Source organism: Manis javanica, chromosome 16 (genome assembly GCF_040802235.1).
Source record: "Manis javanica isolate MJ-LG chromosome 16, MJ_LKY, whole genome shotgun sequence".
In the NCBI taxonomy this organism is placed as follows: Eukaryota; Metazoa; Chordata; class Mammalia; order Pholidota; family Manidae; genus Manis; species Manis javanica.
In genome coordinates, this window is record NC_133171.1 from 26286601 (window position 1) to 26313895 (window position 27295).

The following is a 27295-nucleotide window of genomic DNA, read 5'->3' on the forward strand; positions in this document are numbered from 1 at the left end:
AATATGGACTATGAACCACATGTGCAGACCCTTGATTCAAAGAAACAGGAAATTATAAAACAAAAACAGATAGAAATGTAATAGGAACTGGTAGATATGAAATGAAAAGACAAGTAGAAATATTAAAATAAAAAAATAGTATTGATATAAAACAATGTTCAAAAAGAAATGATAAATTGTTTTTTAAAAACAAAGCAAAAACTTAGATAGTTTAAGCTCATTAAGGTTTATTGAATTTGGGTAGAAGATAGAAATACTACATAAATTTTAGACTTGGTTAAGGAAATAAGTATAATTAAGTACTATGTTTAAGACATATTTAAAATAATTGTTAATATAATAAGAATATATTTTATGGCTTCCAACGCAGCAGATAGGAATAATAGGTACGGAGTCAAAAGCAACATTCATAGCATCCTATTCTATCTAGACACATGATAGCATTGCATTTCCCTGCCCAGTTGAATTCAGGGGTGTCCAAGTAACTGCGTTTGGTCAATGATACGGGGGTGGAAGTGGCCTGTATCACTTGTGGATGGCAGTTTTAAAAGCTAGGTGAGTGTTTGGCGTATCTCCTTTCTCTGCTTCTCCAGGATGTATGTATGGAGGTGGAGGCTGCAATAGGTGAACTTTCTGAGCGATCAGTCAGCCACTCCACAATGATCTTGTAGAATGAGTAAGAAATAACCTTAGTTTGAAGCCACCAAGGGTTTGTGCTTTGGTATTCCAGTCTCCCTAGCTTTTCCTGTCTGATAGGCTTTAGCAATCAAACTGAAACCATAAAAGGGGAAAATAAGGGTAAAGAAAAAGGCTGGCAAACAGGAAACAATGTAATAATAAGACTAAATACATTATAAATCACAATAAAGGTTAAGTAGATTAAACTCACTCATTAAAAGAAAGATTTATTGGATTGGATTAAAAATTATATGCTTCTTCAAAACACACTTTAAGAGCACATACATACACAGTGCGTTAGTGCAAGGTTTCCGAGAAGCAGACACTAAGTCAGGAGTAGATGTGCAGGAAATTTTTTGGAGAAAACCAAAGGCGATGGTCAGGAAAGGGGTGGGAGCCTTCCCACTGTGAGGCAGGTCTGAACCCTGCGCGGGACAGGGTGAGGGGAGGACCTGGTAGGAAGTGTCTTGGAATTGCAGGTAAATGTTTAACATTCTAATTTGGAGTCCTTGAGTCAGAGTCACCGGTTGAGGAGCCCAGCATGGCCCCAAACTGGGCCTGCATTTGTTCTCCCAGTATGCTCGGTCTCTGACTGGGAGTAGCCTGTGGGCAGTAAGGCCTCATCATGAACATTGTGTCTGATGCAGAAAAGCAGAGATCTTCCAGAGCCAGAGATCTGAGCCACGCATCCTCATGGCTACCACAGACAGAAACTTATATAGACAGGGATGATTTCTAACATGCAATATTTTAACAGAAGAAAGCACAAAAATAGTGATGCCAGCAAAATAGTTAACAGCTAAAAGCATGTAGAAGAATAAAGAAAGAAACTAAATAATAATAAAAGGAATCTGTGGAGGCTTTGCCCTGGGTCAGCTTAGCCAAACTGGAACTAGGCTTCCCAGAATTCCCTTCCCAGTATGTTTTCAGACCACAGTTTGCCTCAGTAGAAATTTGCATGAAATTCGGAGGGTGGAAGTTAATAGTAGCCACTCCTGTGCTCTGCAGCTCAGCTGTCGTGGCCCCCAGGGCAGCCCCCCAAGCCCAGAACTCCTCTGACTCCTGCTGGGGCTCCTCCTGAGGCTTCTCCAACTTCTGCACCAGGGTACAGAGTTCTGCGGAAAAAGACACCAGCTTCTCCTGCAGGTCACCTACATCATCTGTGTGAGGCCTTGAAGACAGCGAGAAACAGACCCAGGTCCCAGCTTGTCCTTCCAGGTTCTGGTTTATTCTTGCTCTGCCGCTTCATGGCCGTTTGCATTGCTGGCTGTCGCCCCGCTGCCCTCAGAACCAGCACCTTACAGGAAGCAGCATAGACAGGTTAGCCAGAGTCCACAGCTACAGACAGTCCATTTAGTAATCCCTCCATCCACATTATTCCCAGTACTTCCGACTCTCTAATCATGCCCCAACTGATCAGGAAGTTATCAAAGATCATGGGACAGGGAATAAGACTAACAGTGGAAAACTCACAAAATTCCAGTCATGGCATAAGAGTTTAACACACTTTTATTAGAAACTGAGAGATCAAGTAAACGAAAAATAAATAAAAATGTAAGATTGACCAATATTAACAATGTTGATTGATATGCATAAATTATAGACATACTTTATGAGTATTAGACATACATGTGCCCAAAATATAGAAAATAAATTTTAAGTACACGAGAAAGAATATTGTCCACAAAGTTAAGTTTCAATAAGCTGAAGAAATTATATTCAGCATATTTTCAGATAATTATAGTTACAAAATATCAATAAAAGTATAAAATTTTATGTGTGAACAACAACTAAAAACTCCAAAATAATCTTTGAATCAAAGAGCAATGGAAATTACAAAACATTTAGAGTGACTTTTCTCCATATCATATATAAAACAATGTGTGTGATAAAGCAGAAATACATTTATAGTAAGTTTATAGACTTAAGTGCATGTACTGAAAGCAAAATTTAAAAAATTTTTAAATATGCACAAAGTGCATATTCAATGAAAAACTAGAAAAGATCAGTAAAGTAAACCTAAAATAGAAGAAGGAAATAATACAGATACAGGGCAATTGATAAAATGAAAATCTAGGAACAATAGCATGGACCAAGAATACCATTGTTCAAGAAACAAAGAAAGAGAGACAGCGTGAAAAACAATGCCAGAAATTAAAAGAGAACTAACCACCCATACTAGAAAGATTTTAAAAAGTCATAGGATATACTAGGAAAAATTTTGGGCAATGTATTTTACAATATTGATGAAATGGATAATATTTAGAAAATATAAATCACTAAAAAGAAGATGAAATGGAAAATCACAGTAAGGCAATAGAGTTTACAGAAATTGGATTATTAATAGCCAGATTAATTGTAGATTCCACAGAGGATCTGAGGCCCAGATGGCTTTCAAGATAACCTTGACTCCAAAGAAAAAATTACTGTTCTGTATAAACTGTTATAGAAAACAACAGGAACAATAACAATATAGCAACAATTAGCACACCAGAGAATACACAAGAAAAGTATAGACCAATCTTGCTTACAAGCATAGATGCAAAAATAAAAATAAAACAAAGCAAGTGTAACTAAGCTAACTATTAAAAATAAATATATCATGAACAAGAAAAATTTACCCCAAGTGTCAAGATGGTCCGACATCAGAAATCTACAAAGTCATAAACCATAGTTACACGTAAAGGAGAAAAATAATATGATCATCTATGCAGATGCTAAAAATGCAAATAAATTGTTTAAAATTATATATACAATAAAATATCTTAATAAACTCAGAATAGAAGGTGATTTCCCTAGCTTGATAAAGAATATCTACGAAAAACCTAAAGCAAACATTATCCTTAATTGTGAAACTTTAGAGACATTGTTTGAAATCAGAAACAAGATAAAGATGACTACATCATCATTTTATTTAACATGTTATTAGAAGTCTTAGTCACTGCAGGAAGTAAAAGAATAAAAGATACAAATATTAGGAAGAAAAACATGACTATCTTTATTTACAAATGACCTAATCACATGGGAAATCCACAGAAATATACAAATTATTTAAAATATTGGCAAGTCACAAAAGCTCCCTGGTCATGAGACCAGCATACAAAATAAATAGCAGTGGAATAAACTAAAAAGAGTCACTAAGAGAACAAGAAAATGAAATCCCATTCAAAACAGTATCAAAACCTGTAGATGCTAGGGTTCTACTTGATAAAATCTGAATGGGGAGACTCAAGCATATGGAGTCTTAACTTCCCCCAAATTCATATATAAATTCAATGTGACCACAGTAAAAATTGTAACATTTTTAAGGAAGTTGACAAAGTTATCCTAAAATGTCTTTGGAAAGTTCAAGGACCAGGAATCCCCGGTACCATTCTGAAGATGAGCGTTATCAAGGGACTGGTCCCATCAGATAGAGCTTTCTATATTTTTTATGATTAAAACAGTTATGTATTAAGCCAAGGATAGGCAAATTGACAAAGGATGCAGAACACAGAGATCAAAAATAGACTCAGACATATATAAATATTATTATGTAATTTGAGTGTCACTACAAATGAGCCAGCAACAGGGAAATAGCCAATCAACGGCACAGGGATGTTTGATTTGCCTTATGGGAGAAAAAATCAAATACTTACCCTGGCTATGCACAAAAATAAATTTCAAGTATATACCTAAAAGTGAAAACTAAAATTTCTAGAAGAAAAAAATGAAAAAAAACAAAACTTTATGAGTTTGAAGTAGGGAATAAGTTCTTAAATGACACTCAGTGAACCCAAACCCAAAGACTGATAAACATGACGACATTAAAATTAAAAATGAAAATGTTATTCACGTCCAAAGTCACCACCAACACAAAGAGAAGCGAAGTACGGACTGGAATATGAAATTTGGAAATGCTTTGAGCTGTGCTTTTTAGTTTACATGAAATTCATTCATATCATATTTGATCTTTTCTTATGTAAATGAACAGCTGTCGTTGACCAGTGGATGCTGCATTTCTACATGACTGTTTTCTCATTTTCTAGTTTCTAAGCCTAACAAACTTTGATTCCATACATACTTCTTTTAAAACTTAAAATCCTATTAGCTTTATGTCAAAGGTATTTGTTGCTGTTCTTTCACCACTGAAACATTTTTAAAGCGTTACTCAGAATAACTCCTGTCCCTTCTGAAGTATTCAGTAAATGTAAATCAAAGGAAATTTAAGGCTTCAGGCTTTGGCCTAATGTTACCAACAATGAGTAGTATAACCGACAACCTGGGCGCTCTGCTGCGTGCAAACAAGGAGCGCATTCTCGCAGGGGTTCAGTGTGGGTTCCGTGGACGAGTCTTGAGTGGTGTCCTCAGGCTCCGCCCCACTTCATCAGAAGTACACCTTTCAGCTACATTTTCTCTCCTACCCCTGCTCCTGAATTACTTGGCAAAATCAATTTTTCCAGACCACTAGTAAGGATTTTTTAAAATTAGCTTGGGAATGGTCGTGTTGGGAGCATGGGGAGTCTAAATTACTAGCACTGTTACATTCCCATTTCTGGTACCATATGGTTGAAATATGCTGAGGGGAAAAGCAACATACGGTTTATTTCTTTCCCTAGAAATTTCGATTTAGTAGTGACATACTTGGTAGCAGTGTGAAATGGAGAGAGAAAGCATTTGAAGAAACCTGGGAGAAGTCATTCTATTAAGTTCCATTGACATGCCAGCACAAAAGGGGTCTCATCAAGTGCCTCCCTACTGTCATAGGGGGAAACACAGCATCAAATAAAACTGGGGCATGAAGACAAGGGAATCCCTCATAGCGGAGCGAGTCCCAGCACCCAGCAACGTTTACAAAGAAAGAGGTAAGTGAAAAGAGCCATCAGCCATAAAATTTCTAGACTTCCACTGTGCCTCAGTTACAACCTGAATCCACTGAGTGACTACACTCAGTTAAGTGATAAGAATAAAGTTGTTCTATTCAATTCAGAATATGCTTTGGTTGCCTTTTTTGATTGCCTATGAAACTAGTGTAACACCTGTATGCTTTTGATGCCAATATAAGGTTTTGGATTAGGACAGGAGAGAAATTTGCTCTGTGTGTGTGTGTGTGTGTTCATTCATCTGGCTGTGTCTAAAGACAGGATTGCACAGTAGAAACAGCAGATTTGGGAGCCAGAGAGACTTAGGTTGAATCCTGTGTCTTCCACTTATGATTGTGACCTGGACAATTTACTTAGTGAATCTTGTTTTCTCGACTTCAAAATAAAAATTATAATACCTAGCAGATAGCAGTTAAAAGGACTAAGGATTGCTTAAATGTGTAAAGTATAAATAATAATATAATAACAAAAACATAATAAATAGTTGTCTTGCTCTACTGAAGGGTGAACTGATACTGCGCTGTCGATTTTTCAGTATTCATACAGGTCTTTTTAAGTCTTTTTAGAAATGCTATTACTGTATCAGAAAGGCCTGAAATACGTCTACACTTAGTTATTGAATCCCTTGAAAGAAAATTCCTCAAAGTATGGTAAACTATTTTGTTCTCACTATAATTAAAAGTTATTGAAGCTATCAAGTTCATTTAATTGCTGTTTCTATGAATTTTTACCTAGGTGTATCCACATCTACCAGCAAGAACATAGTATTGCACTTCAAAAGGATCTTCTAAGTGTTGTAAAATATTGAGCATATTGTTGATTTAAAATCTAGAATCCAGAAATTAATGGATTCTGAGTTTAACTTACTGAGGACTTAAAGATGCACACCTCAGATTATCAACAGATTCAAAGCCTTTGTTTTAGATGAACCCATTTCTTTCATTGATTCATTGATTCATTGATTCATTGATTCATTGGTTCATTCAAGAAAGAAACAATGATCAGGAACCAACCAGGTTTTAACAATTCCTCTACTTGGTCACTAAAGAAACAAGTAGCTCCCAGTCCAGGGGGTTTCCATTTATATATTTTTCCATCATCCAACTGCCCTCCTCCATTTAAGCCTCTTTTGAATTATTGATTCTTCCAAGAAGTCAAAATCCTGTATGAAACTAGAAAACTCTCCTTCCACCCCGTGAACTGCTCATACAACACTTGGGGATCCCTGAAGTCACTCTTTCATAAACACATACTTTCCTGAACATACTTATAAGCTCTGTAATTACCAGAATAACTCACCAATTTTCACTGAAGGTTTTCTGGGTCTCTGAGTTATTGGCATTGGTATTTTTTAAAAAGAAAGAAAGAGACTATCTTTCAGCTTCCCCATTATATGATAAACAACACTGCTGCTTGGAAGTTCAGTTGCTTTGGTGATAATAATTCCTCAGCTCTAGCTCTTTTTCTGTTGACGGCAATAGTAATTATAAGAATGTAGAACGGCTATTGACTGGACGTAGGAATTGCTGTACTAAGGGATCCTTAAAATGGCAAGAACAGTCAAGAAAGGCGACTCCAGGAGAGGAGGAAGATTTTTAACTGGGAGCACTGGGAGACGGGGTGTGAAGAGGCTGAGGCGGGATACGGAATGAGGTGGAAGGAAGCTGTGACCTTCTCCAGTGCCATCACACCACTTGAATTTCTGTTGAATAAAACTACAATATTCAAAGGAAGTTAAGGTGATACAAATGTGAGTGGGCCACAAGGAGGGAAGAAAACTCGCATATAGGGTCAACTACCCGATTTGTTGTACGTCAGCAGCCAAAAGCCTTACAAATCTTTTGGTTGGTTGGAACCACTGGCAGGTCTCCGTCTGAATACTCCCGAGATTTTTCTCATTATCTCTCTAATGACCTTCCTTGTTGATATATTAACCTAGGATCATTAACTAGCTTATTATAATAGGTTCTACTTTTATTTCACTCTCACATCATTTTTCAACTTTTTAATTAAAGTGAAATTTTCATACAAAGAGTACATTTACCACAAATGAACATATTGTGTAACCAGCACCCAGACTGAGAAAGAGAACATTACCGGCACCCCAGAAGCCCTCCTGTACACAAGGGGAACAATTACCCTGACTGTGAACAGCACAGATTAGTTTGGCCATTTTTTGTACTTTATAGAAATGCAATCCTACAGTAGGTGTTCTTTTGTGTGTCTGGAGTGTTTCACTTAATATAATGTCTGTGAGAGTCACCCACACCCTTGTAACCAGCCGTAGGTCTTCTGTTCCCATTGCTGCCTGACATACCCTGGGGTGACACTACCACAGTTTGTGCTTCCATTCTAAGCGCAGGAGTATTTGAGTAGTTTCCAGTCTGAGGCTGCTGTGATAGTGCTGCTATGAACATTCCAGCACTTACAAATTATAATGAACTCCCACATAAAACCATGTTTCCTGGGATATAATGTGTTCACATTTTCAATTTAGGAAAGTCTTAGCTATTACTTACTAGCCTATATTCTCAGTACTTTATGAATATTTATTTATTTTATAACTCTCTTGACCATCCTGTGAGGGAGATACTATTATTATTCCAGCTTAACTTCTAAGGAAATGGAGGCCCAGGATAACAGCCACCGAACAGTAGAAGCAGGATTCGATTCTAGGCAGCCCGGCACAGCCTCAGGCTGACTTCTTAACTGTTTCTAGTAGACACTAGTACATACTGAATAATCACTAGCTCCCTCTGCTCCTTGGCACCTGGGCAGACAATGGTGTTTGCTGTCATGGGGGTCACAGCTGTGGTGCCCAGGGGTCCTCCCTCAGTGAAACTCATGGATATTTCTCAAATGAGCCCTATATTTTTCTTTCTTTGGGTCCTGTATTTTCGCCTAACTATTCTCCTTTCCACAGAAACTATCTGAGCTTCTGAGAAAGTTCTCTCTGCTCCCTGCCCACAAAAAAACAGAACCCGGTTTCACAATTTCTCCTTGCGTCCCCCAGGCTTTGGGAAATCCTGTCAACAGAACTGGAAGATACACACGTTGCCTTCACAGGCTATCCCACCAGCAGCCACTGCCCTTCTCAGGGCAAGAAAAGAAATGCAGAGGGGTATATTCTGCCAGTATTTCTCATTCTTTTATTCTTACCACACATTTATTTAGCCCTTACTATGGACCCAGGAAGTGTTCGGCATTATGGCAAACGTAAACTAAAGTCAGAATCAGAAATCTTACAAAGTATACTGCCCAGGAGATGAAATGAATAGGGTTTCACCTTTCAAAGTATGATATATGAAGCATATGTGAAGAAGGAGTGATATTTAGAAGATGTAACAGCTATCAAGGCATAAACACTGACCACAGAACGCATGTCGTGTGCAGGTAACGGCAGGACTCTGCCAGTTGTGCGGCCTCTGAATAAGCAGCCTGGCGCATCTCAGGACTATGGCTTACATAGAAGGCTGTAGCCAGAACAGGAACACCTCAAAGACCAGGTGATGTGCTTTGCATTTGGCCTCCAAGTCCCCCGGAGCCACAGAGCAGTTCTGAGCCCGTTATGATACAACAGGGCGATATTTAGGGATAGTTTCTCAGCCCTTTAGCCTACTGGAGACTCAAAACCACAGAATAAAGAGCGTTGTTATTTCCTATTCTTGTGACTCTATTTCTCAACAACCTATGACCCATGCACTGGCTGACAATATTTTCATCATTACAGCTTGCTCCAAGTGCACGAAGACCAGCTCTGGTCAGCTGTGTCTGGGCATTTGGGATACCGGAGCGTTGTCAGCCTCCGGGGCAGCCAGCCGGCCGAGGGCTCGGCCTGTGGGCCAAAGACCCACCGAACGAGCAGCTCACAGGGGCTGCACAGCATGCCTGGGGTCTCCCTCTGCCAGCCGGCCGCCCTGACGCTGCTGCTGATTTTCATAACGTTTCCCACTTTCGAAGCTAGGAGGGAAGCCAAGGAAGCAAACGCTAAGCTGGGGCTGGACAGGTCCCAGTGGGGACAAACAAATGCAGGAATGTGCAAAGATGTCTCAAATAAACACTTCTTTTGAATTAATTGCCACAAGCATGTCCCCTTTAATACTATTATTTTGTCTTGAATTTGTCCTTTGGGGAAATAGTTTGCTGATTTCTCCCATATGAGCAGAGCACTGTTTCAGCTACCAAAGATTCGTTGTCTAAATTTATCAGTTCGGCTTATAAAACAGGGTTGATGGCTCACTGTCAACGGGGGCAATGGCCTGGTGGGGAAGAGAGAGAGCCCTGGCCTGACGCCGACTGCATGTGACTCTGTCTCCACAAGACACCTGCTCTAAGGTCTCAGGAGGGGTTCTGACTGTTATTTTTCTCATCTGTAAAATGAAGATGATAATCTTCACTATTTCATACAGTGTCCTGAAGACAAATGAGTTTCAGTATATGTAGAAAAGACACTGACATACTAAGCACACACACAAAAAATGTGACATGCTTCTATTTTATTATTATTATTATCTTGTGTTCCCTATGTCTCTTTCTATTCCTCAACAGGACGGAGGAGATACGTGTATCTGTAAGCCGTAAACTATTAAAGATACATGTATCTCTCCAAAGCATAAATCACTAAAAGGAAAAAAATGCTGTAACTTTCAGAATGTAACAGAAATCCAGAAGGCTTTGCATATTTTTTCCTCTGACAGGTCTCCATTCAGACCTCCTTCTAATTTCCTGGATAAGCCAGGCTTCTCTGAATGCACACCACTAACAGTTTTCCAATCAAAGATATATTAAGGTCACTAAAATACCTGGTAGCTTGTTGAATGAAAATACTTAATTAGCATTATTGATTATTCCTAAACCAATAAATGTGATGGTGTAACACTAAGCTGGATTAACATTTTCCTTCTCACTGCTCCTCAAGGTTTACTTGCAAAGGAATGGTTTGCAGAGACAACGACCCTCCCAGAGGGGACAGCCCTGGCCAGGGATGCACTTCACAAATAGTAATAAATACCCACTATCAAAAGGTAGGTTGCTCAGATACAGGAATGGAAAAAAAAAAAAAACATCTTCCTGGAAATTGTGTGACGTAGGTTATACTTTTTGATTTTTAGAGAGACTTTCTGTTTGATTATAGCACAAATTCCCTCATTTTTTACCTCATGTTGGTCATCTGTAAGATGGGAATAATTTAAATCTTCCTTATAGTGACCCTGTGATATTTTGAAAGATTAAAACAAAATAAAATTGTGAGTACCTTGAGTCCACAATGCCATGAAGGACTGATACCAAGAGTATTTTATGTACAGCAACAGACGGCACTCTTTGTTAGTTCCAGCGTGATCGGCATGACCAGCTAATTGCTGCATTATTTCATAAGGAAGTAGGTCAGCAGGGGCACCAAGCTGAAATTTAAAAAAAAGAAAATAGCATGTATGTGATGATCGATTCTTTGAATTATTCGTTCTCGTCATTGATTGCTTAAATAATTGATTTAAGCATTGATTGTTAAATAATACAGATACAAAATTCCAAAGGGCCCTCTAGAAGTTAAGGTATTAGGGCAACAGCATATTTCTGTGGCTTGGAAGGATCTGTCAGATATACAAAGGGTTCTGTTTTAAAGGAGAACCTGGCTACAAAGCTTTTCCCAACTTTTCACCCAAAGCTGCTTAAATTAAATAGAAAGATAGAAATACAATGGAAGGACAACAAGACTCTCAGGCAAACCTGCACCAGAATCTGGGAGGGATCTCCAGGGATGTCAAAGCAGAGAGAGGAAGAGCCCTGAGAACAGAGCATGCTGGGAATTTCTATTTTTCATATATTACAACATTTCCAGATGGGCAGAAAGTCAGGAATTGGAGCTTAGGAAGAAAATGCCATCATAAGGCAATAGAATTGTCAATTAGAATATATGGTAAAAATTGTGCAAAGAGCTGATATGTTAGCCTAACAGTGGGAAAATAGTTGTGCTAAGATCTACTGACCTACAGTTTGCACAGAATAATATGGTCATTTATTTAAGTGTGAGTAGAGACAAACTTTCAAAACCACAATAAGTCGAAAATGGTGTGTAATTGAAGGAAGAGGGAAAATGAACATAATTTTCAACACCTATATTAAAAACATACCTCTTAAAGCTACTTAACTACTTTAGAGTGATATTTGTCATCCTTCATTGGATGCAAAAAACATTTTCTCTATGAAATAAGATCAGAAATTTATAAGGAAAATGAAAGAAGAAAAGTATGATAAGATCATAAGATACACAAGTGATAAGCAAAAGACACACACACAAAAAAAACCCTGAAAATGAAATTATAACTCAGAAATTCCACTCATGCTTAACCTTAGAGAAATTCTTATGTAGATGTACCAGGAATTATATATGTGAATGTTTATCATAGAATAATTTGTAACAGCAAAAATCTGACAACAACTTGAATGTCTGTCCATCAGTAATATAGTGGATATATACATACATTTTAAAATATTTAAAATATGCAATAGTTAAAGTACATCCACAAGAAAATCAAAAAACCTCAGAATTTGTAACATTGAATCAGGGATCTTAAGGACAAACATCAGTACTTTTTGCAGAAAGCAGAGGAAAATGATGAAAAGATGAAAATCCTAAGAAATAAGATAGTCATGGAACAGAACCAAAACTGAACCCAAGAGTTATAGGTTATCTCAAGAAAAAGAAAAAACAAGCTATTACAGTAGATGTGATCATGCAAGATACGCCAGAGCGAGGAAAAAGTCCAAAACTTTACATGGATGACACCACTAAAGGACTTGAACGTTAAGATAAAAAATGTTAACCATATTCACAGCAAAAAATTATTGAAAAAAATGAAACAGAACCACCTTAAGCTATGTTCTGGAAAAACACTTTGATTTCAATGATTCAGAAAGTTTATTTTAAGCAGTCAGGAAGGAAAAGAATTAATTACTTCTAATAAAATTGGAACACATACTATTTATAAGGCTTTATTTTCCAGAAATAAAATTATGGAACTCAGTGCAACATCTCTTAGGGAAAAATTGTGAGGGTAAAAGTTTCAAGAATTGTGTTCCCAGACAATTTGACCTTCAGTTATGAAGGAAACAGAAAAATATTTTCAGGCTTACAACAGCTCAGAAAATGAAATATCTATGTGTGCTTCTTGGAAAGATTAGAATTATGCTCCTAGTGATCAAGAGATGAATCCTAATGAAGACGTCAAGCAGATTAAACCAGTTCAACAGAAGGGTAACCTCAAGAGTTATTGCTGATATTGTTCCACAACAGAAGGTAACCATATCAAGTAAACTATTAATTTATTGATAATTATATGGATCTAAACTTGTAGATTATAGTTAGAGAAACATGGAAGTGAAGAAAAGACAAAGCAAAGAAAGACACAGGGCTTAATTCCTTATTATCTCCTATGTAAAGAAAGTAAAAATTTCTTTTATAATCAATGAATTCAGTAAAGTTGCAGAATGCAAAATTAGTAGCATTTCTATACACTAACAACAATTTTTCTGAAAAAGAAATAAATAGATTCCATTTACAATAGCATCAAAAACAATAAAATACTTAGGAATAGTTTAACAAAGCAAGTGAAAGCTCTCTACTTTGAAAACTATAAGGCATTGAGGAAAGAAGTCAAGGACACAAATAAATGGAAAGTTGTCTCATGTTCATGGACTGGAAGAATTAATATTGCTAAAACGTCAATTCTACCATAAGCCATTTATAGATTCAATGAAATCCCCCTCAAGATTCAATTGACATTTTTTTTACAGAAGTAGAAAAAACACTTCTAAAATTTATATGGAACCACAAAAGACCTCAATCAGCCAAAGAAATCTTGAGAAAGAACATAATAGGAGGCATCCGGACTTCCAGCTGCACTAAAATGCAAGCTATAGGGTGGCACTAGCATAGAAACAGACAAAAAGACTAATTGAATAGAACCAAGAGACCAAAACTCAGTCCAAATATATATGGTTAACTAATATTTGACAACAGAATCAAGAATACTCAATGGAAAAAAGCCAGACCTTTTCATAAATGGTGCTGGGATAATTGGATATTTACAGGTAAAAGAATGAAACTGGACCCAGGTCTTATACCACTCACAAAAATTAAATCAAAATGGGTTGAACAGTTAAGTGGAAGAACTGGAACCATGAAATTCCTCAAAGAAAACGTAGGAATAAAGCTCCTTGACACAGATCTTGGCCATGGTTCTTTGGGCTATGACACTTGAAGCACAAGCAATAAAATAAAAAATAAACAAGTGGGACTACAGCAAACTAAAAGGCTTCTGTACAGCAAGGAAACCATCAATAAAGTGAAAATAAAACCTACTAAATGGGAAAAAAAATTTGAAAACCATAAATCTGATAAGGGATTAATATCCAAAATATACAAAGAATTCATACAACTCACTAGCACAAAAACAAGCTATTTTTAAAAAAGGCAAAGGACCTGAATAGCTATTTCTCCATGAAGATATATGAAAGGGCAATAGGCACAGGAAAAGATGTTCAGTATCATTAGTTGTTAGGGAAATGCAAATTAAAACCACAGTAAGCTATCTCCTCACACCTGTTAGAATAGCCGCCATTAAAAGGACAAGAGATAAATGACGGCACGCGTGTGGACTAAAGGAAACCCTCATGTGCCGTTGGTGGGACTGTCAATTGGTACAACCAACTGAGAGCCAGAATGACCCTCAGAGCAAAAACTAAAAATGCTTAGTATAGATGCAAAAGTTTGAATAAAAGATCAGCATATTTCATTCAGATTATATTAAAATGATCATTTACCCTGAAGAATGAAGGATTATCCTAATAATTAATTTATGTAATTCCTAGCAAATAAATCACACCAATAGATTACAAAATAAACACAAAAGCATCTCAGTAGACTGGAAAATAATTTTATAAAATATAATGAACTCTCTTGGGTTTTAAAACCTGCTTAATAAGCTCAGAGTAAATGATAATTAATTGGCAGTGTAAAGAATATTTGTCTTTAACATACAGCCAATCACCATATTTTATAAAAATATTGGTGGCATCATAAACAAGGCAAAAGTATGTGTTATGACAACTATCATTCCCAACTGTTCTAGAAGTGATAAACAAACAAACAGAAAAATTAGGTGTATTTGTGAATTAAAAAATAATTGAGAACATATACAATTATTTACAGATAATGATTGTTCACTTTAGCAATATAAGGGAATCAACTGAAAAGTGTAAAGTGTAAAATTCAGTAAGTAACCAAATACAAAATAAATATACAAAAGTTCAATCCAATTTCCTAAACATAATGAAAAATATACAATTCATAATAACCATATATCATAATAAGCAAGAATAGTTTTTAAAAGAATTGTGTGAGAGCAATACAAGAAAATAACAAGAGGTTATGAGAAGAATAAAAAGACTTTCATAAAGAGAAGAACATACTTGGGGCTGAATGGGGAGAAAATAGGTTTAATGCGATCAATCAAAGAGCCAGTATATATTCTTGGAATACCATATGATAAAGTATCTTTTCAAAGCAATTTCAAAGGTCATCAGGAATAAATAGGAGAAACTTAAAAATCTGAGAATTCAATGGGAAAGTTTGTCCCATCAAACTGTAGTGGGATGTGAAAACAGATCTAACAATGGAATAAAATACATAGACAACAAGCCAACTCAAGCAGATTAAAAAAACAAAACAATAATAAGAATGGAAAAGTTCCCAGTGAGATAAAGGTGATATCACAGGTTAGTGAACATATAAAAGACAATTCATAAATGGTATGAATCAACTATTTAACAAATGGAAATAAAGTTAGTTCCTCACTTTATAACATAAACCAAAATAAGTTATGGAATAATTAAATATTTTAATGCTAAAAACTGAAACCACACACACAGACACACACAAACTTAGAAGAAAATGTGGGCATCTATCAGATTCAGGATGGGAAATGCTTTCTAGCATTAAAAGCATTGAAAGAAATCATGCAAAAATACTATAAATTTGACAATGGAGAATAAAATTTGAAATTTCCCTACGGAATAAAGAGCATTAAAAACTGAAATGAACTCTCCATCATCATGAAAAAATAAATATAATTTAGAAAGTACACAGTTGTGAAAAATACTTGACACAGACTTATGACAAAAGTGTTTAATATAGTTAATATATAAAGAGTTTATGTAACTCCTAAAACCTCAATAGAAAAATTGGCAAAGAATATTAAATATCGACTTAAGGTAGGAAGGAAGGAAAGGTAAGGGGTTGGGGTGTGTGGGTGGGGTGGGTGAGGGGGGATAAAGAGGCACAGAAATCTCGATCATAATATAAGTTGGTCACAGGGATGAAAGTACAGCATAGAGAATGTAGTCAATGGTTCTGCAGTATCTATGTTAACAGATAGTGACTGCTTTAGTTGGGGTGAGGATTTAATAATGCATGTAACTGTTGAATCACTGTATTGTACAGCTGATCAATATAATATTGTATACCAACTAAAAAAAAACTAAATATGAAAGAAACAAATTACTCAATTTCAAGTACTTTTATTTTAAAAGCTGTGTTTCTCACGTATTAAGGTCAAGGAACTTGTGATACAGACATTACAAACTTAGTTTTGGAAGAAGTTTGATGAGATGGGTAAGTGTTCACTGCGTGGCGGAGGCAGAAGGCAGGGCTGGGTAAACAGTGTCACCAATTTTATGGAAGAGCTGGGTGCAGCTGACCTGTGTTGGTAGTGGTGGTCTGTGGGGGGCATATTTTCTTTTTATGCTTTTCTGAATTTTCCAAATAGTAAGTAATAAGTTGATAATATTTTTATGACCTGAAAGAAATTATCTTTTTTAAATACTGTATATTTATAAAGAAGTACAGAACATTGACAAAGTAATCCAGTAATCCTCTTTCCCTCCTGACCCCTACACCAATTAAAACCAATTAAAACATACAATAAACTTTGGAAGAAAGGGATTTATGACTTTCTGATAACCTCATTGAATCATTTCTATCACATACTGAAAAGAAAACTTCTGACTGCATAAAGTCACATGACCCTCAGCATGTCTTCATCTTATCTGACAAAGACAATTTGTTGCTCTTTGAGCATTACACGTTTAACTAAAGACTAAAATGAAAATATGATCACGACATATCATTTCATCCTTCACAGGAAAAAATAGCCTGTTCTTTGAGGAGGGGGATAAAAGATCGAATGGGTACACTTTAGTTAACAGTCTTCATTCTTATTTCCAGGGAGCTAAGTTCATGCTCTCTCTAGGGAGAAAAATAAAAAAGCATGCAGTGACCTTCACTGAACTTCATGCGCTAACCAACCGAAAGCGTATTTTTAAAGGCCCTGAAAAATATGATTCAGGGTTATGGGGTTAACACAATACAAAATGCTGCCAAACTTCCTGTTATTGTTGTTGCTACGGTTTTCTTCATCCAAGAATCTTCCTATGAGAATACAAGTTTTACACTGCGGTGGTGGAAGGAAGACTTCTGCCCTGTATCCATGCATCTCCTGCCAGCACCGCCTTGCTAATAACTCTTGATTCCGAAGGGCACATGAAGCATTGCAATAAGTGCATTTTGTGTTTTCATTTATCTCTTGGGAGAAGAGCAATCATTATTAAGGTATGTTCTTGACATATCATTGGTTTCACATTCCCAACCATTTCGAATTACTATCTAAAATATTCTTTTGAGGAAAGTTAAAAAAAAAAGCCATGCTGAGTTAACTTACTGAAGCACATTTTTTTCTATGACTTGTGTTATTCCAATTCTGCTCTCTCAAATACTGTGAATTGTAGCTACCTCAGGTTTCTTACTGTTTAAATATTATTTTATAACACAAAATATACTAGAAATATTTCTACTTTTGACCTTTTGAGGAGGGAAATACCATGTCTATTTTCTATTGTTGCAAGGAAAATGTAAATAAGGATTGCTTTCTGTCAGTTTTGAAGTTGGTAGTGCCATTTTGTTTATTTGTAAATGAAACGGTGTCTTAAGCAGGGCTTCTCAGCCTGTGCACTGCTGACATTTTGGGCTGAATAATTCTTTGTAGTTGGGGCTGTCCTGTGCATCTTAGCATCTGGCCTCTACCCACCAGATGCCAGCAGCACTCACCTCCCCCAAGTCGGGATAAACGTAAATGTCTCCAGACATTGCCAACAGGCCCCCGGGGGGCAAAATTTCCCTTGGTTGAGAACTCTGCTCCAACTCGATTATCTTACTAGCCCTTTAAGTATTCCACCTAAAGTGAATTAATAAACAAGCAAGATTTTCTATATCCTTCAAAGAAAAACAGCCAACTAAAAAAACTAAAATTTAGGTGTTAGATGTAACCTGACACACTGGAAATTTATTTCACTTACTTTAAATTATTTCTTTCTTTTTACTTAGTTATGAAAATCATGTAAATTATTTTATCACATTGAGTACTCAAATTTTTGTCTCAGAAGTCCAAAATAGAGATTTTCTATAAGAAACAGATAATTTAATATAATTTATATAATGCATGAACTTCTTTTTTTATTTGTAAACTTTTAACTAACATTATAAGGAGGAGAAGTGAGAGATTCTATATCAGCTAAATACCTTTTAAATAATTTTTTATTATTTTAATTGTAACATTTTACTGGAAATTTTTTCAGAAAAAATTGTGTGAAATTTTACATAGAAGTATGTAGATTGCCATAATCCTACTGCAGAGAGATAACCACATTTAGGTGTTGATCCTTCTAGATTATTTTCTAGTCATATAAATATATCCTATATTATATCCTTAACAGACCACAATTTATACTCTACCCTATGTGAATTAAACACAGGGTTTGATGGAAAATAAGGGCAAAATTTGCCATGATAAATACACTTAGCTTTCTCAACTACTTCTGAGATGTGGGATTACCTGCTTTCAGCAATGATCTCCACATGCTACAATTTTCCTTTCTGTTTCTCTAACCCATGGGCTTCAGCTATAATAAAAGAGATGGGTGCCCTCAAATATAACTAAAGCTTGTCTTTTTTTTTTTGTCTTCATTCTATCTCATGTGCCATCTAGATATAGATGTCCAAAGTCTTACCAACTTCTCGAAGAAAAGAGAATCTTACATTTTCTTGGTCATCTCTTGTTTCCCTTTGCTTCATACGAATCTGCTAAAACAAAACAGACACTGAAAAAAAAAAGAAACCCTCACACAAGACCATGTATATGTTTAGAAGATGTCAATAAACCTTTCAAGGTGCCCTGAACCTTTGAAATCCTCTCTCCACGTGTCCTTTCTACTTCCACATTCAGGAAACCTTCAGGAACTGGTTCATCCTTTCTGGTTCCCAGCTCGTACCATCTCCCTGGTTCTCTGTGCCCTTTCTCTTCTCTAAGAAGCAAGGGGCATTCTGTTTTCTACAGAGCCCTTTACCTACTGCCTTGGTGCCCGCATACCCTCTAGGCCAATGGAACCTCCCGGAGAGCTGAAGAACCCAGCTCTTGATTCATGTAGGCTTTCCAACCGGAAGGGCCCAGGTAACCAATTAGCCTAACACTGTACTCCTAAAAAGAAATTGAGGAAACCACCAGATTGTTCTAATTTTATACATATTGACCACAGTTCAAAGCATGGATCAAAGGACTGGAACAAGCCCTTACAAGTAACTAGGAGACCCCAGGTCCCCAACCTTACCTACTTGGGTCACAGAGGACTCATCCCAGTCACTGGGTCTCCTCTCCATTTGCTGTGAAGTGGAAACAGAGCCTATGCTAAGGAGAACACTGGCCACCCACACAACAGCCTGCAAAGTACATGCAAATTGGCCACTTCCATCCTCAAAAAAAATACAGGGAGAGACGGACAGCATCTGTAATTATTATCATCTTCATGTTCTGGTCCAGAAGAATTACTGGACTCATCCCACTGAAGAAGCTGAGCTCAAAAATGTCTTTGAATCCAAATACTATCCGATGCTGACCTCTCCTCATCTGGAAGAAAAGTGATGGGGAACTAATGTCACTGCATATGTGAATATTCTTTCCAAATGAAACAAACAAATGTGAATGAAAAGCCAACACTTATTCCCGTATTTATTTTCAGACAGCTTTGGAAAGATGCCACCTACATGAGCATGCTTTGGTTAGAGTTCAAGTAGTTTCCACAAATATTCCCTCCAAGTGGCCCAGTACATTACAAAACAAAGCTTTAAATTTTAGGTTTAAAACATTATATTCTGTTAGTAATTTTTACTTCCAACATGATTCTTTAATTTTTCTGGACTTGCTTTTTAGATGTACCCTGCTCCTTATCAACTGGCAGGTGATCCAAATGTTTGGTGACCCAAACATTTAGTCATCCTAGTCCCTCACACACACACACACACACACACACACACACACACACACACACCAATATGTAAATTGCCTTTGCATATTTACAACCTAGACAGCAAGTCCAGCAGATGGATTTCCCTTTTATTCAAGATGAACTGATTCTAAGAGACCCCTCAGAAGCAGGTCACAGTGGCCCCAATATTCTCCTTCACTGGCACAGAAAATTAACAATAAATTACATCTGAAAAATCTGGAACCCCAAAAGCTTAAAAACGCCAATTCCTCAAATTTTCTATGTTCCACGTTTCTAATTCCTTTTGTAACTTTCCACAGAATCTTCTCCATAATTTTCATTCATTTCTCCATCTAGGAATCTCATGAGTGAACACATTTTCTATTGCGTTTTCCAGGGTGCTGAGGCAGGTGGTTTCAAGTGATACAATTACTTCATCAAAAACAAACAGGCATTTAACAAACACCCTCTCCATGCTTAGTCTGTACTAGAATATGTAGAATCCAAATGCAGTTGTTCTCAAGCACAAAAAAGATAATCTACTACATTGTGACTTTCTTATGAAGGAAATAAAATAAAATAAATAAAATAAAATAATTTCACTGTATATCCATTATACTTGCTTTTTCAAAACCACCATATATAATCCTGATTAATGTTTGTACTTCAGCACATGAAGATCCTAACTCTAAATACTTTATGATTGTAGTTTCTCAATATAAACTCATACTCTACATTTATTTTTTTAATACATTCATACTAAAACTCTTTTGTAATATTGAAAAATTTCAACAAAACAATATTAATACTTTGCTTAAAAAAAATAAGACAACAACCCTCCTCACACCAAATTGCAAACACTCTCCCAAAAGTCTTTCAACCGTGTATGCTTTCAGAAAACTAAATAAACTTATTTGAAAAAATATGTAAAGGTTAAATAATGAAATAACCAATATCTATTTATCTATCTTGACCCTCGGCCCTGTAAACTGAGGTTTTATTCCTTTACTGTAATCCTTTTCTCAACACCTCTGCAATTTTGATAATGACATTGCTATCTTGTTTTGTTGGTTGTAATTTAGAAATATCTACATACACTTCTGTTTCTTGCTCAATAACTTTTAGTTTCCTGACACCACCCTAGGCTCAATAAGGCTGTTAATGCCTCTGCTCATCTTCCACCTTCGCTCCCTCCTTTCAACATCCACCTTCTGTCAGCTAGTTGTTCATTTTCTTTTACTTTGTCAGCGTTGTAAAGTGGACCGTTAATTATGTAAGCTAATACTAATGTTTTTATATACTTAAGTCAGGTTGAGCTGAATTTTCTAATCACTTGTAACAAAAATCCAGCTAGCCTCATTGAGCACCTCTGACATGCTGACCTGCTGGTCAGGATGGGGGATTTACCATCTACTTTGTGTAAATGACTCTATTTTAAAAGGACTTACGATTTTTTTCACCTGTAAGTTATAGCCAATTAAAATGTATCTCATAAAGCAAAAAAAAATGATAAGATGAAGTTCTGCAATGCTTTTAAGACAGTATCTTACTCAGGAAGAGTCTTTTAAAAATAAAGCCATTGTCAAATATTATTTGAAAGCAGGGGGATGCATTGTTTATTTTCTCAAAGAGACTACAAAAATTGAAGGAAATAGGTGTATAGTAATCCTAGTGAAAAGATTTATTACATTTGAAACATACTGTAGGAGTTATTGTCTTAAGTATAAAGGCTATGGATGGGTAACATGGGAAGTGACCATGATTTAAGCATACTTTCTAATAGGTATTTCAGTTTACATTTAAGTCAAATATCCTATTTTAGAATAAAACTCTGATTTTACAGAAAACACCCATAAATCTGTTTCCTATAACTTCAATTTTTTAAAGCATAATAAATTTTCCCCATCTTATACTATATACTTTTCTGCCTATCTGAAAAAAGTTTAGAAATGTTATACCTGGTGAATCATATTCCTCTTTCTCTGTGAAGGAAAGAAAACCACAGTAATCTCCTTTATGTTGAGCTCACCACACATTCTGCGTAAGTTATGCTCAGCTTATCATATTCAGGGGTTACATATGGGTTAAAATGTGTTATTCATGAATTTATACTCCACCTTGCTTCAGAAAGTATTTTAGTAGCTTAAACTGCATACATAAGAATTTAAGCTAGTAGTGTACAGGTAAACATTATGTTTATTTAAAAGTCACAGTGTAGCAGGCCATAATGCCTTCCTAAACTGGGCTGTAAATTTAGTTCTGGGCTTCCTGATAATTGAAATGAAAAGGGGAAGTTACAAAGATTTCAGTTCAGGGGAAACAAACTTCTAATACTACACTCTAAAAGAACTTTACCTAGAGACTGTGGTCCACGATAAAATGGAGAAGAAAGTCCAAGATAAAGTGGAGGCGGAAGTCCAGTATTTTCTGGAATTTTCCCTCTGTTCCTCCATATGCATATAAAAGACTCTTGGCATTAAATATATCCCACAGTGAGGAAACTCTGCCTAACCAAGTGCAAGAAATCAGAAAAATACAAGTTTTGTAAAGGAAAATAAAAGGGATCTGATGTTGTGGCTCACAAAAGGAATTTTCCCCCATCCATGTCAGATATAGAATGGAAAATGAACAATTATTTTTCTATGCTCTCTACATAGATGTATACTTGTGTATTTCACTCACCCAAATAGCATCATTTCCAATTCACTGGATTCAGTGAATTGGAGAGAAGTCACATGGAAGTCTGATTTGTCCAAGATACACAGAAATTCAGAGGCGGATCAATGACTGGAATCCAAGAGACATGAATCCAGTTATTTGCTATACTCACTGATGAAACAATCTTAACATGACAGTGTCGGAAATGTAAAAACACAGAGAATATATTGCATTAGTCATATTACTGTAGGTCATGTGATGTGACTTGCAAAAGGTCTCATGTCTGCATATTAAAAAAATCATCTTTACAAATACTAAAACTACCCCTAAAGTTAGTTTCTCGAGTACACATCTAAATAGGTGTTAAAACTGATAGTTCTCTAAAAGAGCTAGCTCTCCTGTTCTATATTGTACAACTGATGAAGAAATCACTGATGGAAATTTTGAAAATATCACTTATAAGTGAAACATCACCACAGTGGAGTCACAAATATTACTCAACTGATAAAATATTCATTCCCCATAATAAATGGATATGGATTCATCAGTTATCAGGAAATTACCAAATACTGGTTTTGACTTGAATATACTTAATAAGTCATGTATATTAGATTCATATTGATTGATTCTTCCACATTTTCCACTCAGAAAATGAAATCTGTGCAGTTAATTAGTTGAAAATAACAACTGCTTGTTCAATTAAATTTAGCAAATTTCACATCTTAGTGTTACCATATGTACACTTGTTTGAAGTAATAAACTTATGTACTAAATCGCATATTTGGGACCAAAGTAAACAAATTACTTTATGACACATGGAAATACCTCTAAAAATACGCATTTGCTTTCCTCTTTAAAAACTAAGCACAAATTCCTTAAGCAAATCCTTAATAAATACCTTCAAAATTACTTGATTAAATGGATAGAAGTTTGACCTAGTCATTAACAACTTCTATGTAAAACTATGCACATTGACAATCATAGGATACATTCATTAAATTTCTCTCTTAACCCCTCTCTATTAAAAAGAGAGAAAAGAAAAAAACTGGAAATACTACTTTGTTCTAGAATTAAGAGTAGTAGTTTCACTCATATCTAGTTTGATGGAAAACCAATGGCTCAAAAAATATTTGAAATTGAAAAAGTGTGCAGTGAGAGGAAATACTGACAGTCTGCTAGTGGGCAAGTATCTTGATTCTTGGGTGTAGAAAAGCAGAAAAGGAAAATAACACATTTAAGGCTGTTGTGCATTTGGCACATCTTACAGAGAATAAATTCTTGCTATCTCGGTTGGATCTCAGCAACTCTGAAGCAGGCAGTGTTGGGGATATTGTTTTTTTTTTTATAACAGAGTTAGTCATTAACAGATTTGTTCAAGGCCAATCCAGAATTGGAATCTTTTACAAGACTTAGTTTTGGGGTCCATGCTATTCCTTGAAGCTAATGTGATATGGTGTGGTAAATTTCAATCATGAAAGCAAGATGGTAATATAAGCCATTTTTTTTACTTGTTTGATCTCCTTTTTCTTCTTTTGGTTCATTGTACAGAAATTTTTAATTTTTGGTCACCAAAATAATTTTGTTCAGAAACAAAGTTTTGACTCTAAAATAATTTATGTAGAAGGAACATATCATATATGTACAAAAATGTTTAAAGGCAAGGTTTATTGCATTTAATAAACTTTTTATAGAATAAACTGTGACAACTTTTTAAAGTACAAGTAAGTGTGATTTGATTTTATGCAAATATACATCACCAAAAACTGTTTTCGTTATGGAGTGGTCCACTTTCTGTAAAGAGCACAGTAAAGTTACAAACCTTATATGACCAACGAGAATTGAGAAATCCTATTCATATCAAATAAACAACTTTAGAGTGCCTATTATTTGCAAGGTACTATGATTAAGGGCTATAGTGGTTTACTCAAGTCTTTTCTCTGTGTCAGTCTATCTCTGTGAAAATATATATGCATATTCATCTATTTCATACAACTTCCATTGAAAATAGTGTGTGGCTTTATTACAGAAAGTTCACAGTAAAGATGACTTGCATACAAAACTGTATTTTCATTCCTGAATGCAATTTTCTCCAAGAAAAAAACTAGTTGGCAATGCCATGACCGCCTGTGTTTTGGAACAGGATAGAAACTAACCTCTGTTTCAGATACGTGGTGTTCTGGCACAATTATTAAGAATACAAATGCTCGGAACTGCGGGTGCACCCACTGAGCACTTGCCTAGTTAGACACTTCCAAGCAATGCTCTGAAAAGCAAGGCCCTAACTTGAACAGTTTGTGGGGCTACAACGTGTCTGTGAAGCGTTCTTCCATATGTGAACTTTCACTAGAGAAGTTTAAGTTCACAGTAGGGATTTAAATGACCTACAAAAGCGGTGCGCCCGCGTCCCTATCTTCGTGAACGTCTAACGCTGCAGGACAGTCCTTTAGGCACCAGACCTCGCCCCGCAGAGCCTCCCTTCGGGACCCAGCTCCGGCCGGACCGGACTAGCCCTGGGCGCCGAGCGCCGAGTCCCACCGCCGGGCGCTGAGCGGTCGGCTCCTAGTGGATCGGGGCGGGGGTGTTGCCGGGTCGTGTTCTATTGGCTGCACTCTTGGGGAACGGGCCGGGCTTCCCGCCACCTGATTGGACCGAGGCGGCCCCACAGGCCCAGACCATTGGAGGGCGCCGGGTGGGGGCGGGGCAGCTCCCCCAGGATCCCTGACCGAGCGCGCTCGGCCGCGGAGCGGGGCGCCGGGTGCTGGCCGCCTGCCGGGACGGCGGCAGCGGAGGCAGGGCGGGCGTGCGGCGCGGAAACGGCCCCGAGGGGGCAGGCGCGGGGCCGGCGCTCGCGGCCGGCCGCGCCTCCCGGAGGCAGCCCGGGGCCTCGCCGGCGGTGGCCGCTCCGGCACAGCGGCCGTCAGCGCGCGTCTCTCCTCCTCCTTCGGCCCGGCCGGGCTCCGCGGGCGGCGGCAGGGAAGCGGCACCGGCGCGGCGAGCCCGTCAGCTGTCAGGCGGGCGGCGCGGCGGCCCAAGGGCGGCGAGAGACACAAAGAATGCGGTGAGCGGCGGCGGCGAAAGGGGGCGGCGACTCCGGGACGGCGACTCCCGGCCGCGCCCGCCCGAGCCGCCGCCGGCCGGTCCGGGGCCGCGGGAACAATGCGGGCGGCTCCGGCCCCGCGCGCCGAGGGCGGCCGGCGGGCCCGACCCCGCCCGGGGAGGGCGCCCCCGTCGCTCCGCAGCCGCCGAGCCGGCAACTCGCGAGCCGGGAAAAGTTTGCGGCGCCTCGGCGGGCGGGCGGCGGCGGCCCCCGGCGTGCGCGGGGCCCGCGGGCGGCGCGGCTGCGGGGCGGCGGGAGGCCCGGGCCGCTCGAGGACCCCGCGCGGCGGGCGGCGGGCTCTGGGCGCGGGGGGCGCCTGCAGCGCTGCGGGCGGGCGGGGAGGACACACGGACGCGCGAGCGAGGGGGCGGGGGCCGCGGGCGGGGGGCAGGTCGCGCGCCCGTCCCGCTGCGCCCGGCTCCGCCTGACCTTGGACGGGCGGCTCGGCCGCTCGGGGCGCCTCGCGGGCGAGGCGGGGGCGGCGCCCCGGGGGCCGTGGCGGGCGCGCGTCCTTCGGAAGGTCTCTGCGGGGATCCCCCCCGGGGCCCCAGCGAGTTGGGAAGCGGTAGGCCGGGCCGTGTTTACGGCCGCCTCGTCCACCTTGCGGCCTATGGAGAAGTAACTTTTAAGTCTGACGTTTTCGAACAGCCCTGTTTGAAGGTTTCTTCCTAGTGAAAAATAAATTACGCATTGTTTTTTAAACGCTTAAGATTGGTAGCCTTTGCTGCCCCGTTTGGGGTTCCAGGGCCAGGCTGGGGACAGAGACGCAGCTTAGGGGTGAAGTGGCAGGTGCCCTCCGGGTCCCTTCGTCCTTTCGGACTCGGTGTCGGGGGAGAACAAGGCTTGTATTATACCTCGGAGAGAATAAACAGGGCAGGTGTTTTTCTTGTTTTTCTGTAAGTGCTTCTTTCTACTGGAAAGTTTTGTGGGGGGGTCCGTGCGGACTCTAACTTCGGACAAGGAAACTAATAACCAAAGTAAATCTTAAACTAAGAGCAAATCTTGCCTTACAAGACCAGCAACACATAATGCAAGTACATCTTAATCTAATTTTAATGAAGGATTGAAAATAGCTGCTGTGTTCACTATCCCTGACGCCAAGACGGCTCACTTACATAATCTTCTTTGTTGGGATGTGTTAGTGACATGTATAATTTTGATAAATTATTAATGTTGAAGGTTCAGTCTGGCAATGGTGTTAAAATATTGCCATCACAGGCTGTGTGGCAATACAGTGGAGCGTTAACTTTTGGTTATCATAATAACCTGGCATCTTTTCCATGAACACTGAAATCACTTTTCCTAACCAAGATGATCTCAGCTATTAAATATATCCTTGTCAGTATTGAATACAGGAGAAGTTATTTTGTTGTCTCAACGATAAATTCCCCTAGTTTTCTCTCCATTCATGCCTCTAGATGGCGGGTGCTCCATGGGGCATTTTCTTGTGGACCTTATAACAACAAAAGTTGATTTTTTTAAAATGTAAATGCATAAATATAGCTACTAAACAAATATTCTCTAGATAAAATACCCAGTGCTCAGATAAAAATAATCAAAAATTCTTCTTGCCCATCCATAAGAAATATCATCATTAGGGAAAAGAAAGAAGGTATCAGAGACTGGC

General features: G+C 38.2%; 1 protein-coding gene and 1 long non-coding RNA gene across 2 annotated transcripts in view; one reads left to right on the forward strand and one right to left on the reverse strand.

Annotated features, from left to right (window-relative positions):
- Positions 1-242: 242 nt before the first annotated feature.
- Positions 243-19537, reverse strand: LOC108396182 (uncharacterized). Its single transcript, XR_001852900.3, has 4 exons — positions 19260-19537; positions 18663-18732; positions 10795-10942; positions 243-1975 (listed from the first exon to the last, which is right to left on the reverse strand). It is a non-coding gene; the product is annotated as an uncharacterized lncRNA (long non-coding RNA).
- A 2755-nt stretch (positions 19538-22292) lies between these two features.
- The window catches only part of LOC140846713 (uncharacterized), a 43795-nt gene continuing 38792 nt past the window's right edge, over positions 22293-27295 (forward strand). The window contains exons 1-2 of the mRNA XM_073224287.1: positions 22293-22333; positions 25299-25629. Coding sequence (XP_073080388.1) covers positions 22293-22333; positions 25299-25629 — 372 coding nt within the window. The remainder of the gene's footprint in view (positions 22334-25298; positions 25630-27295) is intronic.